Genomic DNA, 12201 nt, shown 5'->3' on the forward strand with positions numbered 1-12201 from the left:
GAGCCACACTTTACCTTGAATTTTTAAAAAGTTACCTAATATATATAGTTTTTTTATTAATAAATATTAGAAACCAAAATTAAGAGTCCCCTCACGCCCTTAAAAAAAGAAAAAAGAAAAAAGAATTGAATAGTTAATAGGCGGTCTCCAAAAAATAATTATCAATAACAAGAAAGCAGAGCTATCCCTTTATATTTTATTCCTCTCTTATTTGGTGAGTTGATTTTTGGTTTTTGAGTTCAAATAATGAGCTATATATTTGGGACTAAAGCCTTTCATTTTTTAATTTCAAGTTATTTACCAATGCTTGATTTAGACATAAAACGTTAAATAAAAAAACTATGCATAAGAGAATTAATGTTCGGAAATAATAGTAATGGAGAATCAGTTTATTCTTTTTTTTTTTTTTTTTAGGTACTAAGTACCTGTTTGGATCATGTCCAACGCGTCCACGTCTCCCATTAACGGTGCAAATAGGCATATAACAATTTTTTTAAGTATAAATAGTAATTCAAAAATTATTTTTTTATTGTTTTCAATTTTCAGCAAAATAAACAGTATTCAAATGCACCATAAGTCTTTTGTTGTTAGGATTCCATTTGTTTGTCAATATACTGAAAATGTTTTTTTTTTTTTAGAATCGACTGAAATCGTTAAATGAGAATAAAAATATAAACAGAAATAACAAAGGAGTATTAAAGTTAGAGAAGATAGTAAAAATATGAGAATTTTTAAACTATTAAAATAAAATAATGGTAACTTCTTATACTTATCAATAGCGAAGTAGGCAATTTCAGGATAAGGAGAAACTTATCACAGAACCGCGTCATTGCCATCCCACAAACAAACAGAGGGTAAGAAGAATAACAGCTAACATCAGTCTCATTGGAAAATTTCTGCACTTAGACGGGTTGCTGATGGTCACAGGATGCAAGACAGGGCAACATTTAAAACTGTATAAAACACATCAGAAGATGCATGCGTAACTTATCTTGAGCTGTTGGATTCTCATACATAGGACTCAGGAGCCCCATTTCAGTAGACCCTTCTCGAAAAGAGAGATGCATCAGAATTGCACATCTAACTGCCATTAGCTCAATAAAGCAACACAAAGAAGAAATTCACCAACAAAATGAAAACAGCAGAGATGATCAGTCTTTCCAAAAATTCCCCTACCCCTACAAAATAAAAAAGCCAAAAACTCAGTTATTGCAACCAGACCGTGTCGCAAACCACTCTTTCCATAACCTGTGTCCTATCCATCATAGCAATACATTAGGCAATCACAAAAGGGATTGCATTACAACAGATTTTCTTAATTAGCCAAATGGTCTACAGGATCTTCACATTCTATCTTCTCTCCTCCGTGGAGCACAAGTGATGATTTCATCGACTCTGAGAATCATCTCAGCAGCCTCAGTGGCAGAGAGCAAAACGGCTTGCTTGACTTTGAATGCTTCAGAAATTCCCCGCTGTGCCATATCTCCAACCTGTCAAAATATCAATTGCCACCAAGAGTCAACGAAGGAAGCAACTTTATTTATTTATTTATTTAGTTATTTTGATGGGTAGGTTACACATAATAAGTCTTGAACCCACGACCTCACCTGCTCACCCTCCACCTAGAAATCATAAAAAGGAGGAAGCAAATTCATGGACATGCAGGCAACAACTACAATTTAAGCAAATTGAAACCAAAAAACGAAGGCTGAAACCGTGATGTACTAATAAATTTCCGTCCAGTGCAGCATTTTTTCTAGTCAAACTAAAATTGTTTTCAGGTTGAATGGCATTTTTAGCTTGACCAACCACTGAAACAATAGAAAATGCTGAAATTTTTTTCAGAAAATCTATATGCATGATATCACAAGTGTTTTTGTTTGAGCAAAATTCTCAAAAAGCTCACATCATGTGTCGTTAAATTTGTATCAAGCAATTTATACTATCAATTATTCTTCCAATCACTTGATTTTAATCCTCAAATAAGCAAACTATAAGTAATCATAACATAGATGCATATAATCATAATATAGATTTCCATTTAAGATCCTTAGAGATCCATAGATTTTTTTTATTTTTTATTATTATCAATTTTTTGGGTATAAGTTACTTACAGATCCAGAGATGACATCAATCCCAGCAGTACATCCCTCCTTTTGGTGCTCTGCACGGAGCTGAGCAACCAACTCAGCACTGTCCAAACCAGCATTGTCAGAAATGATTGTTGGAATGGCCACAAGTGCCCGTGAAAAGGCTTCAATAGCATGAGACTTCTTCCCAGGAGTCTTCCGGGCCAGCTCATCCACATCCTTTGACATCACCATCTCAGGCCACCCACCTCCAAGTAAAACCCTACTGTCATTGACAGTCTGAGACAACACACACAAGGCATCATGCAGAGACCGTTCAGCCTCATCAAGCACATGGTGGCTGCACACCAGTTTACATGTCAGAAACTAAATCAAAAGAATGGTTATCTCAGCAACAATGTTATAACAGAAGTTAATCTATATATAAACCCCACAAACCATTAAACTATGTAAATATTAGCTAGATCAATGGTGAATACTAATGGAAGCATGCATGCATTCTATTAGCTTCATAGGGAAGTCAAGGGAAAACATGATCCAACATCAAAGCACAACTGTATGTAGCATTCCCCAAATAGAACACCTAGTGTGGTTCCGTCAGAATTGAATGGCAACATGCAATTTTAGTAAAGGGATTTTTTTACCAGTATATTTTATGGTTTGAACTCTGATATTAAACTTTCAAGCTTAAAAAATAAGGTGGGTAAAAATAGATGCTTCAAGGCTTGGTGCAATAATTCAAACTAATGACTTAAGTATTGCAATCCATAGTATGGTACTCCGGAAGTACCATAAATGCATACTCTCCCCTCTCACATGAATTGTGGGTTCCACCATAAATTAATTAGTGGGACTCACAATTATGTGAGAGAGGGGAGTACACATTTATGGTCCTCTGAGAGTTCCCAATAATTTCCCCTAATCAAACAAGATGCACGTACACTAAAACAACCTTTTTTTTTTTTTTTTCCTGTGGAGTCCCATTGAAACTACTTATGACAACATAACCATATTATCAGAATGACAACATAACCATATTATCAGAATGCAAGCTACCTTTTTGCAGGAGAAAAAAAAATCAGATTACATACCTTGCACCTCTAAGTACGATTGTGCATGCCTGACCCAATTCAACACCAGAAAAGTGGATCAACTTGTCCTCACCAATCATAATTTCCTCAATGAGCTTGCAATGTCCAAGCTTAACTGATTCTGGATTGTCAAAAGTTGATGCAATTTCACCACCAGTAACTAAAGCAAGGCGCTCAATCCCATCGAAATCTGCATGCTCAATTGCAAGTATACCCGCATCTGCAAAGAGCTCTTCAGGAAAATTGTAGATCAACTGCCTGTTGACAAAACAGTTGATCCCATGAGCTATAATCTTTTGCACTTTTTCTCTCATCTTTTCCTTCTCAGCCCCTTCAATCTCGGCAACCTTAGACATTGAATCAACACGGACACGTGCCCCATAGATCTTAACTTTATCTGTGTCCATCGCAGTGTTTGCCACCAAAATCTTTGCATTTTCGATGCGTTTAGGTTGTCCAATACCAATTTTCTTGTCAAGAATAAATCTGAAAAAGCGTGCAAGTCCCATTCAGAACAAACATTTAATGGGAAAACGTACATGTCATCAAGAAGAAAATATACAACGAAAAGCAACATTAAGATATTTAAAATAGCTAATCCTCCTTTAAAGTGGTATACAATATATCAATATTTGAGGAGAAAATGGATCCAACATATGTAGCAACTTCCCAAGAAAAATCCTTGCTCTTCCAAATCAATGGAACGTTTGATGGTTCATAAAAGCCTAAGTTAATCCTAAAACAAGGAAACTATACCAATTCACTAGTCTAGCAGAAGCAAAGGATGCCTACTTATTTCAAGCACAGACCATAGTTACATAATGGAAACTTGCAAGTTTATATTGCCTCACCCTTCATCCAAAAATGAATCCTTTAGAGATCCTCCAGGCTTCTTAATAATTTGGATAGACTCCAAGTTTGTGCTGCCCTGCCATTTCCAAAAGCATTATCAGAAAATATAATATAATACATATTTAAAGCTAAAAGCCACCATTTTGGAAGCCAACAAGGAGACAAAGTGGCTAAAAACTGAAAAATCAACTCAACCCAATTAAGCCTTAATCCCAACAAATTGGCATGGATAAATGCCTAAATACTCAAATTAAGGATGGATTGCATGACAAAATCAGAGCCTTGTCCCAATATAATGAACCATACAATTCACCTTTAGCCTCATAACAGCATCCACAGCCAATTTTGCAAAATGTTCCTTATCCTGTGAAAGAATCTTTGAACTCAAAGTAGTCATTGCAATCTTCATCAAGTCTGACTTGAATTTCTCTGCAAAATATAGTAAAGACAAGCATTAAGAATGTAATTATGCAAGGCACAGTCCAAAGGCATGGTCACACAAATTAGAAATTCCCATCCGTGTACAAGTGTATAAAGTGCCATACTTATACATCTAGTTTAGTCTATAAGTAACCATCACTGTCAAGAACAGATTGTATCAAAAAGTTCTCAATAAACAACAATGTTGATTCAAGGAAAAAGGGGGACTAGTACAGAAGATCCCGCAATAAAGAAACCGTTGAAGGGGGGAAAAGGATATAAAAAGTGAATATAGTCAATATACAACAATAATCAGTACCTGGATCCTCTTTATTATCCATGACTTTCTGCAACAAAGCATTGCGTGCACACTCTGCTGCCATTCGATAACCTAAATAAAATACATCATCAGAAACTCTGGTATTTCACATATTTAACATGGTAAGAAACAAATGGAAAACTACTTTTTTCATTTTTTTTATAAGCAGTAAAATCAACTGGAAGAACTTTACAAAACTTTTGGGTCAAAGGTCAAACTGCAAGCTGGGTGGGACAAGGATATAGAAACACAATGAAAATTGACCACATAACCGAGAAGTTCAGACAAAAGAACAATTCTTATTGAGAGAGAGAGAGAGAGAGAGAGAGACCAATCCATCAGCTTGGCAGCATTTCTTTAACAGCTGACAGCCAAAAGAAGCAACTACTAAAATATTCTCCAAATATAAACTTTTTCTACTTCTAAAAATATAGCTGGAAAGCAATTCTGACTACATAATGAAGGCATGCTTCACTATAGTATGCAACATATAACTCTTGCTTTGCTTCACTAGAGTAAGGTAAGGAGGCAAGAGTTATGTCAAGAAACATGACTGCACAAGCAATTCTAAAGCCCTCAAATATGCCAAATAAATAGTTTTTTTTTTTTTTTTGATAAGTAAATATGCCAAATAAATAGAATATTAGTATTAAAAAAGAAAGTGAATACATAATGGAAGCAAATGCCATCCTTCTTTTGGGATAGTTTCAGTAATTCATCGCACATATCATTAGCTGACCTAAATTCAAGGAAATTACATGACCTAGGATGAAGGAAGCATGTCCTTAAAGATTTCAAGAAACAATGACGTGAATGAAAAAATATAGCTCCTTTTTGGATGTTAAACACATGATGAGAATAAAGTAATATGCAATATTATTCAACCAAAAATAGAAAGTAAAATGCAATATTCAATTTTTAGTTAACTAAAATTAAAAACATGCCTAGTATACAAATATGACTTCACTAAACAAGCAAAAGATTGGAAAGACCACATATAATTCAAATATACCCAGACCTGCTATTATCGTCATCGGGTGTATCTTTGCTGCGACAAGCTTTTCTGCCTCCCTCAAAAGTTCCCCAGCCAAAACAACAACAGAAGTTGTCCCATCACCAACCTCATCATCTTGAACTTTAGAAATGTCTGATGCTTAAATTAAGGATGACCAATGAACAACATTTATTCAATAAAGTCATAGTTGTTATATGACCATATTTAATGTTACCATCATAGATTACAATAGTATAAATGCCATCACACAGATGCTCATACAAACCTCCACCCCCCAAATTTTTGGATAATGCAGGGAACCTTTCTAAAGAAGATCCCTTTGGACTCGCCTCTAGTTAGTAAAACATAATCAAAGATAATTCTTAATCCATGACAATCGTAATTCATGTCATCAAGCAAAAGACAAGGATACCAACAAGAACTTTAGCAGCTGGGTTGTCAATATGAAGGGACTTCAAAATGGTGGCACCATCATTTGTAACAGTGACTTCACGTCCCCTACCCGTTGATTGCAAAATTTTATCCTGAAAAACATAAAGCAACAAGCACACTGTAACTTAAGTTCCTCCCAGAGGCTGCATTCCTAAGAGAACAGCATCGTCTCATTTAACAACACACTCAAGTCTGAAGAAATTTTTACCATTCCCTTTGGCCCCAAGGTCGTTTTCACCAAGTCAGCAATCGCCATTGCTCCAATAAATGATGCCTATATACAATACAGAAATCAATTTACACATTTTGTTCACATTAAATATCTAATAACACAGATTCGCCCGGTTCCGAATATTAAAACTTCAAAATTATGAAATAGCTCAGTAGTATGAAACTATGAATATCCAAATTTACACAACTAACTTCCACAACTTTGGTTCATTGATTTCACAAATGCATATACAGACTCACCATTCTGGCACGCTCTCCCTTTTCTTCACTAGCTTCATCTTTAAGAATCCTCTCGACCTAGCAAGATTTCCAAGCAAGCAAAACACATAGCAAAATCATAAAAACAATATTAAAAAAAAGTAATTAAAACAACAGATCATAAACCAAATGAGTTTAGCTGCATTTAACATACCGCCATGAAAACCGATATAAACGAGGTTAGCCCAAACTGGTTTGCTCAAATCAATTAACCTAAAACAAGAATAACGACCATAAACTTGTATAAGCAACATCTTCAGCCAATAAACACATTTTAATCGGAACTGTAACGCTTCGCAAACCATCATAAATTAAAACAAAGCGATTGTCAACATTTACCCTCCTTTCTTTCATTTTCCCATGAACCAAACAGATTAGGAATGAACATACTATTAAAGATGCAATAGTGTGAGATATAAGTTAAAAAGGTTTCGATATGAAAATGGAAATGAAAATGAAGTAAAACCCTAAATCTTGGAAAGGGAAACGAAACCCTAGGGTTTTGAGAAAGCCATTGTTACCTGAACCTGATGTTGAAGAAGAGCGAAGGCAGAGAGAGAGAGAGAGAGACGGGTTTTCGATTGAGATTTTGAGAGTTTTGGATCCCGCCGAAAACTCTAGTCAGGGCGTTGCACAATGCTTTGTTTCTCCAGTAGTGTAGAGAGGGACTATGAGGCTTTGGGTTTTATGGTGGTTGTGGTACTTATTATTCTTGATGGACTCGATGGTCTAATCAACGATACTGTTGCTTCACTTTCCAGCTGTAGGCCTATAAGAGGATAATCGTATTGTTAACGGTTTGATTGTGGTGAGCCAAAGCAGCGCATAGTGGACTGAGAAGTATGGTTACTTGACTCTCATTTATATGAATATTTTTAATTGTTACAAAGTATTTTGGGGAAGTCTCGCGAACGCGAATTAACCAGAAAATGCTAAGTTTATTCCTGTTTTTTTTTTTTTAACAAGTTTGTACCATTTTTTAGATTCTCAAAAAAAAAAATTAATTTTACAAATTAGAATATCAAATTTGAAATGAATTTCAAACTTACAAGGCATAGAATTAAACACTTTATTTCACCAACGATAATAACACACAAAGCCTTAATGTTCATTCGGAAATTACTTATCTTTTGTAATTTATTTACATAGTATTTATCAAAAAAATAAATCTAGTAATTTTTAGGTTAAATATATTTTGAAAAGTCTTAAAATTAATTTATTTCAAAATAATAAAATTAAATAAATTAAATTAAAAGCTAGATTTTTTGCCCAAAAGAAAAAAGACAAACTTAACCTTAAGCCAAAAGGTAAAACTTTTTCAACAAGTAGGATATTGTATCACTTTAACAAATGGTGAATGTTTGATATACACAATACTAAAAATCTTTTTAACATGAGTTATCCAAACCTTCAAAATATATATATATATATATATATATATATCTCTTTCTTTCTTTTTTGAGAATGAAATATGTGCTGAACTTTATTCATCAATGAGGAAAATTAGACAAAATAAAAGTGTTAACGTCCAGTGGAACAGTCTCCATCCAAACAAGTAAAAGAAAAGAATGTCTAGCTCTCTGGGCTAAAGCATATGCAACTGCATTGCTTTGCTGTACAACATAATTGAAAGAAACACTCTAAAAATAGTTTACAGTAAATAGGATATCCTTAATAAGATGACCACCTTGTGAATTTTCATAACCACCATGCCTTAGAGATCTAATCATTGATTATGAATCTTCCTCTATGACAAATTTGTTGAAGCCTGTTTCAAGGGAGAATCGCACATCCCTCTTGGCAACTAGTAATTCCAGAATTTCAGCTGTGGGAGGTTTTTGAATCTTCTCAAACAGTGCCACCATTACTTCACCCCTAGAATTACGAATAATCACACCAATTCCATCCTCATCTCGCTCATTAAACATCGCCCCATCGAAATTTACCTTCACTAGATCCGAGTCAGGAGGGCACCATCTCTTAAGGGCCTTATGTCGAATGCTGGGGAAGCTTCTGATCTGCTTAGCAAAATCCCGAACATAATCCCGAGCAAACCTTGAAATTTTTGCTAGCGGTAACAAGGATTGTTGTAATTGAGTTTTATTTTGATGATACCAAATGGACCATGTTGTAGCTGCAAACAGAGCTACTGATTGAGGTCATTCTTGAATCAGCTTCAGGACATCAGAGAAAGAATCTGAGGTTACTCTGGATCTATCCACCCAACCAAAGTCCAAATCCCACATTGGATGTAATTTCTTACAACCCCACAATGCATGAAATACATCCTCAAACTCCCTAGCACAGAGGTGGCACACCAAGTCTTGGAGAACCTTCCTCCGCAGCAAATTTTCCTTGGTTGGCAAAGAGTTTAAGCAAGCCTTCCAAATAAAGTGCTTTATCTTCCCTAGCACTTTTATCCTCCAAATGCTTTTCCAAAACGTCTTATGCTGATCCAAAACCTAAGCCCGATTATCATCCAAGTCTTGCCATTCACACAAAAGTCTATAACCTAACTTAATTGAATAATTACCAGATTTTTCCTTGGGCCAAATCAAAAGATCTGCTTGTGGGGTAGAGCAAAGAGGCAAAGCTTTGATGAGAGCAGCCTCGGGGGGGTAGAAGCAACGATCAATTAGGTGGATATTCCACCAACCCGAAGCTTGATTAATCAAGGAACTTATAGCGGCGTCAAGAAATAGGACAGATTTATGGGTAGCAATTTTTCCATCTACTATGTTCACCAGCCAAGCATCATGGAAGACTCGAATGGTCTCACCATCACCCACCCTCCAACTTGCTCCTCTACTAATCAGAGTTCTTGACCAAAGAATACTTTTCCAAGCAAAAGATCCGGAGGTCGATTTTGCTTCAAATATAGAACAATTGGGGAAGTACTTTGCCTCAAATATATATATGTGTGTGTGTGTGTGTGTGTGTATCTAATACCCCATTTTGAAAATTCTCCATAAAGTTTGGATATCAAGTTTCCAAACTAATTAGGAGAATGCATCACCTTACAAAAGTTGGATGTTTGATATACACAATACTATAAATTCTTGGACGTGAGGTGTCAAAGCATCCAAATGATGGATATCTAGGATACATGCTTCAAGAAATCATTTGAAATATTTGGATATCAAGTTTCCAATCTCTTACATGCAAGGTATTCCAAACCTCCAATAAATGGGAATATCTAATAAACGCACCTCTAGAAATCCTTTAGAAGATTTAGATATCAAGTTTTCAAACTAATTAGAAGTTTGTATCACCTTAACAAATGTGTTAGAAGCATATGGTTAAATGATTAAATTTACTATATCCTAATAGCTTAACCTTTTTGGACAATTGGTAATTTAACATGGTATCAAAGCACGAGATCCTGAGTTCGATCCTTCTCTCCTCCATTCTACTTCCCATTTAAATTCCCACGTGTTAGGCCTCACATATTAAAAGTTAGTGTCGGCCCACACGTGAGGGGAAATATTAGAAGTATATGGTTAAATGATTAAATTTACCATATCTCAATAGTTTAAACTTTTGAAATAATCGGTAATTTAACAAAATGATGGATGTTTGTGTACTAGAAATCTTTTGGATGTAAGGTATCTAAACCTTTAAATAGTAGCTATCTAAAATAAACACTTCTAGGAATCCTTTGGATTGTTTGTATATCAAGTGTTCGTTTGTAAACAGTTTATCTAGCTTTATGTTGAAAGTGTGCTAAAGTATACTTATTCTTCAATAATATGAGAACAAATGAAGTTTTAAAAAGTTGTATATGAAAACTAGAAACTAAAAACTAAGCAAATAAGTCCAAGTCAAACAGACACTAAGTTTCCGAACTATTGGATGTGAGGTATCCAAACCTCAAAATATCGGATATATAAGGTGCTATTTGGTTTGTATTGGTGTATATTCATTTTCACTTTTCATTTTTTGTACTCAATTTTTATTCCCAACTCATTTTATGTTTCGCACAACCTTTTTGGTCTACCTTTTCTTTGTTTTCAAGTTGTATTTTTCAATTAAATATTCAACATAACACCCACACTAACGATAAAACCAAATCCATCAGTGTCCACATCTATCACCATCACATGTTCAATTCCCCATCACAATTGATCAAAACCCAACTCCATTACCACACCACCACCAAATATGTACCTACAGAGGAAGAGAAAGAGAAAGAGAGAGAGAAACAATCACACCCATTTGCCCCCACCAAACACCATCACCAACATATCCTCTCATCGGTATACCTAATCATATGCAAATGGATTCAAAACCCACAATATTATCACTAGACCCAAACCTAAATCAAAACCAACCATACCATCACCACAACCATAACCACAACCACAATCACACTCATACCCAAAACCCATACTACCGTCATCATAGTCACACCCACCACCAAACCCTAATTAGCTTAATGCAAATTAATATATATATATATATATATATATAATCAATAACTTCGTTTAGTGTGAAGAGAGAAGAGAGCAGCTAATTTTTCCTGGGGGAGAGAGAGAGAGAGAAAGGTCTTACCAAGTAGAGAGAGTATTTGACAGTGTGGTTATTGGTATCGAGACAAAAGAGGGGGGAATAGTAAAGATTCGAAGGGGTGTGGAGAGAGAAAACTTCGTTGTTATGTTGGGCAAGGGGGAAGAGAGAGAGCTGTTGGGAGTAATAAGGAAAGGACGAGTGTGTGGTCCCACAAACTTTGTTTTATACACACACACACACACACACACAAAAGTGTCATTGTATTCATTTTTTGTATCCAAACTCACATTTTTGGATACTAAAAAAGAAAATTGAGTACCAAAAAAAAAAAAAAAAACTAGTTTTTTAATGGTAAGTCACGCATAAAACTAGAAATGAAAACAAAATACATTATTTTTTTCTTTGAACCAAATAGCTTCAAGGATACACAATTTTGGAAACCCTCTAGAAAGTTTGGATATTGAGTTTCCAAACTAATTAGGAGATTGTATCACCTTACCGAATTGTGGATTTTTGATATACACAATATTGGAACTCTCTTAGATGTGGGGTATTCAAACCTCTAAAATCTAAATAGAGGATATCTAAGATACGCACTTTAAGAAATCCTCTAAAAGGTCTGGATATTATGTTGTCGGGGGGCGAAAACGTTTTTCCTTCTGACAAATAAGATTTGTGTTGGGTTGGGGGCCTAAACCGAAACTCGACGATAAGCTCGAGGCACAACCCAAAGGCTATCGGTGAAGATCCAAAGAACTCACTTTATTTTATGCCTTGGGTTTAGGTTGAGACTGACAATAATGGCCTATAAACAATTCCTACAGCAGACACGTCAACATGATTAAAATGCATACTGTAAGAAATAGTCCAGCAGTAAAATGTGTCTGTAGAAAATAGCCCAGCGGTAAAATGTTTCTGTAGAAAAAATAGACCAACGGTAAAATGTCCCAGTAGTAAAGTGAGACAAAATAGAATAAACCTCTA

General features: G+C 35.2%; 1 protein-coding gene across 1 annotated transcript; it reads right to left on the reverse strand.

Moving 5' to 3' along the window:
• Positions 1–1062: 1062 nt before the first annotated feature.
• On the reverse strand, positions 1063–7383 carry LOC112018290 (T-complex protein 1 subunit beta). Its single transcript, XM_024050800.2, has 12 exons — positions 7230–7383; positions 6863–6921; positions 6691–6747; positions 6428–6493; positions 6200–6311; positions 5791–5919; positions 4773–4844; positions 4347–4462; positions 4033–4109; positions 3182–3667; positions 2115–2430; positions 1063–1490 (listed from the first exon to the last, which is right to left on the reverse strand). The coding sequence occupies exons 2-12, from the start codon at positions 6866–6868 to the stop codon at positions 1344–1346; spliced, it is 1584 nt and encodes a 527-aa protein (XP_023906568.1). The 5' UTR covers positions 6869–6921; positions 7230–7383; the 3' UTR covers positions 1063–1343.
• Between the last annotated feature and the right edge of the window lie 4818 nt (positions 7384–12201).

This window comes from Quercus suber, unplaced genomic scaffold (assembly GCF_002906115.3).
Source record: "Quercus suber isolate HL8 unplaced genomic scaffold, Cork oak 2.0 scaffold_522, whole genome shotgun sequence".
Taxonomy (NCBI): Eukaryota; Viridiplantae; Streptophyta; class Magnoliopsida; order Fagales; family Fagaceae; genus Quercus; species Quercus suber.

Bases quoted from the DNA above. Each gene is read 5' to 3' on its own strand.
- LOC112018290 (XM_024050800.2), bottom strand. The intron at 2,431-3,181 runs GTATGTAATCTG...ACTGGTGTGCAG, and splicing joins ATCGTACTTAGAGGTGCAAG to CCACCATGTGCTTGATGAGG. The intron at 1,491-2,114 runs GTAAGTAACTTA...ATATTTTGACAG, and splicing joins TTGATGTCATCTCTGGATCT to GTTGGAGATATGGCACAGCG.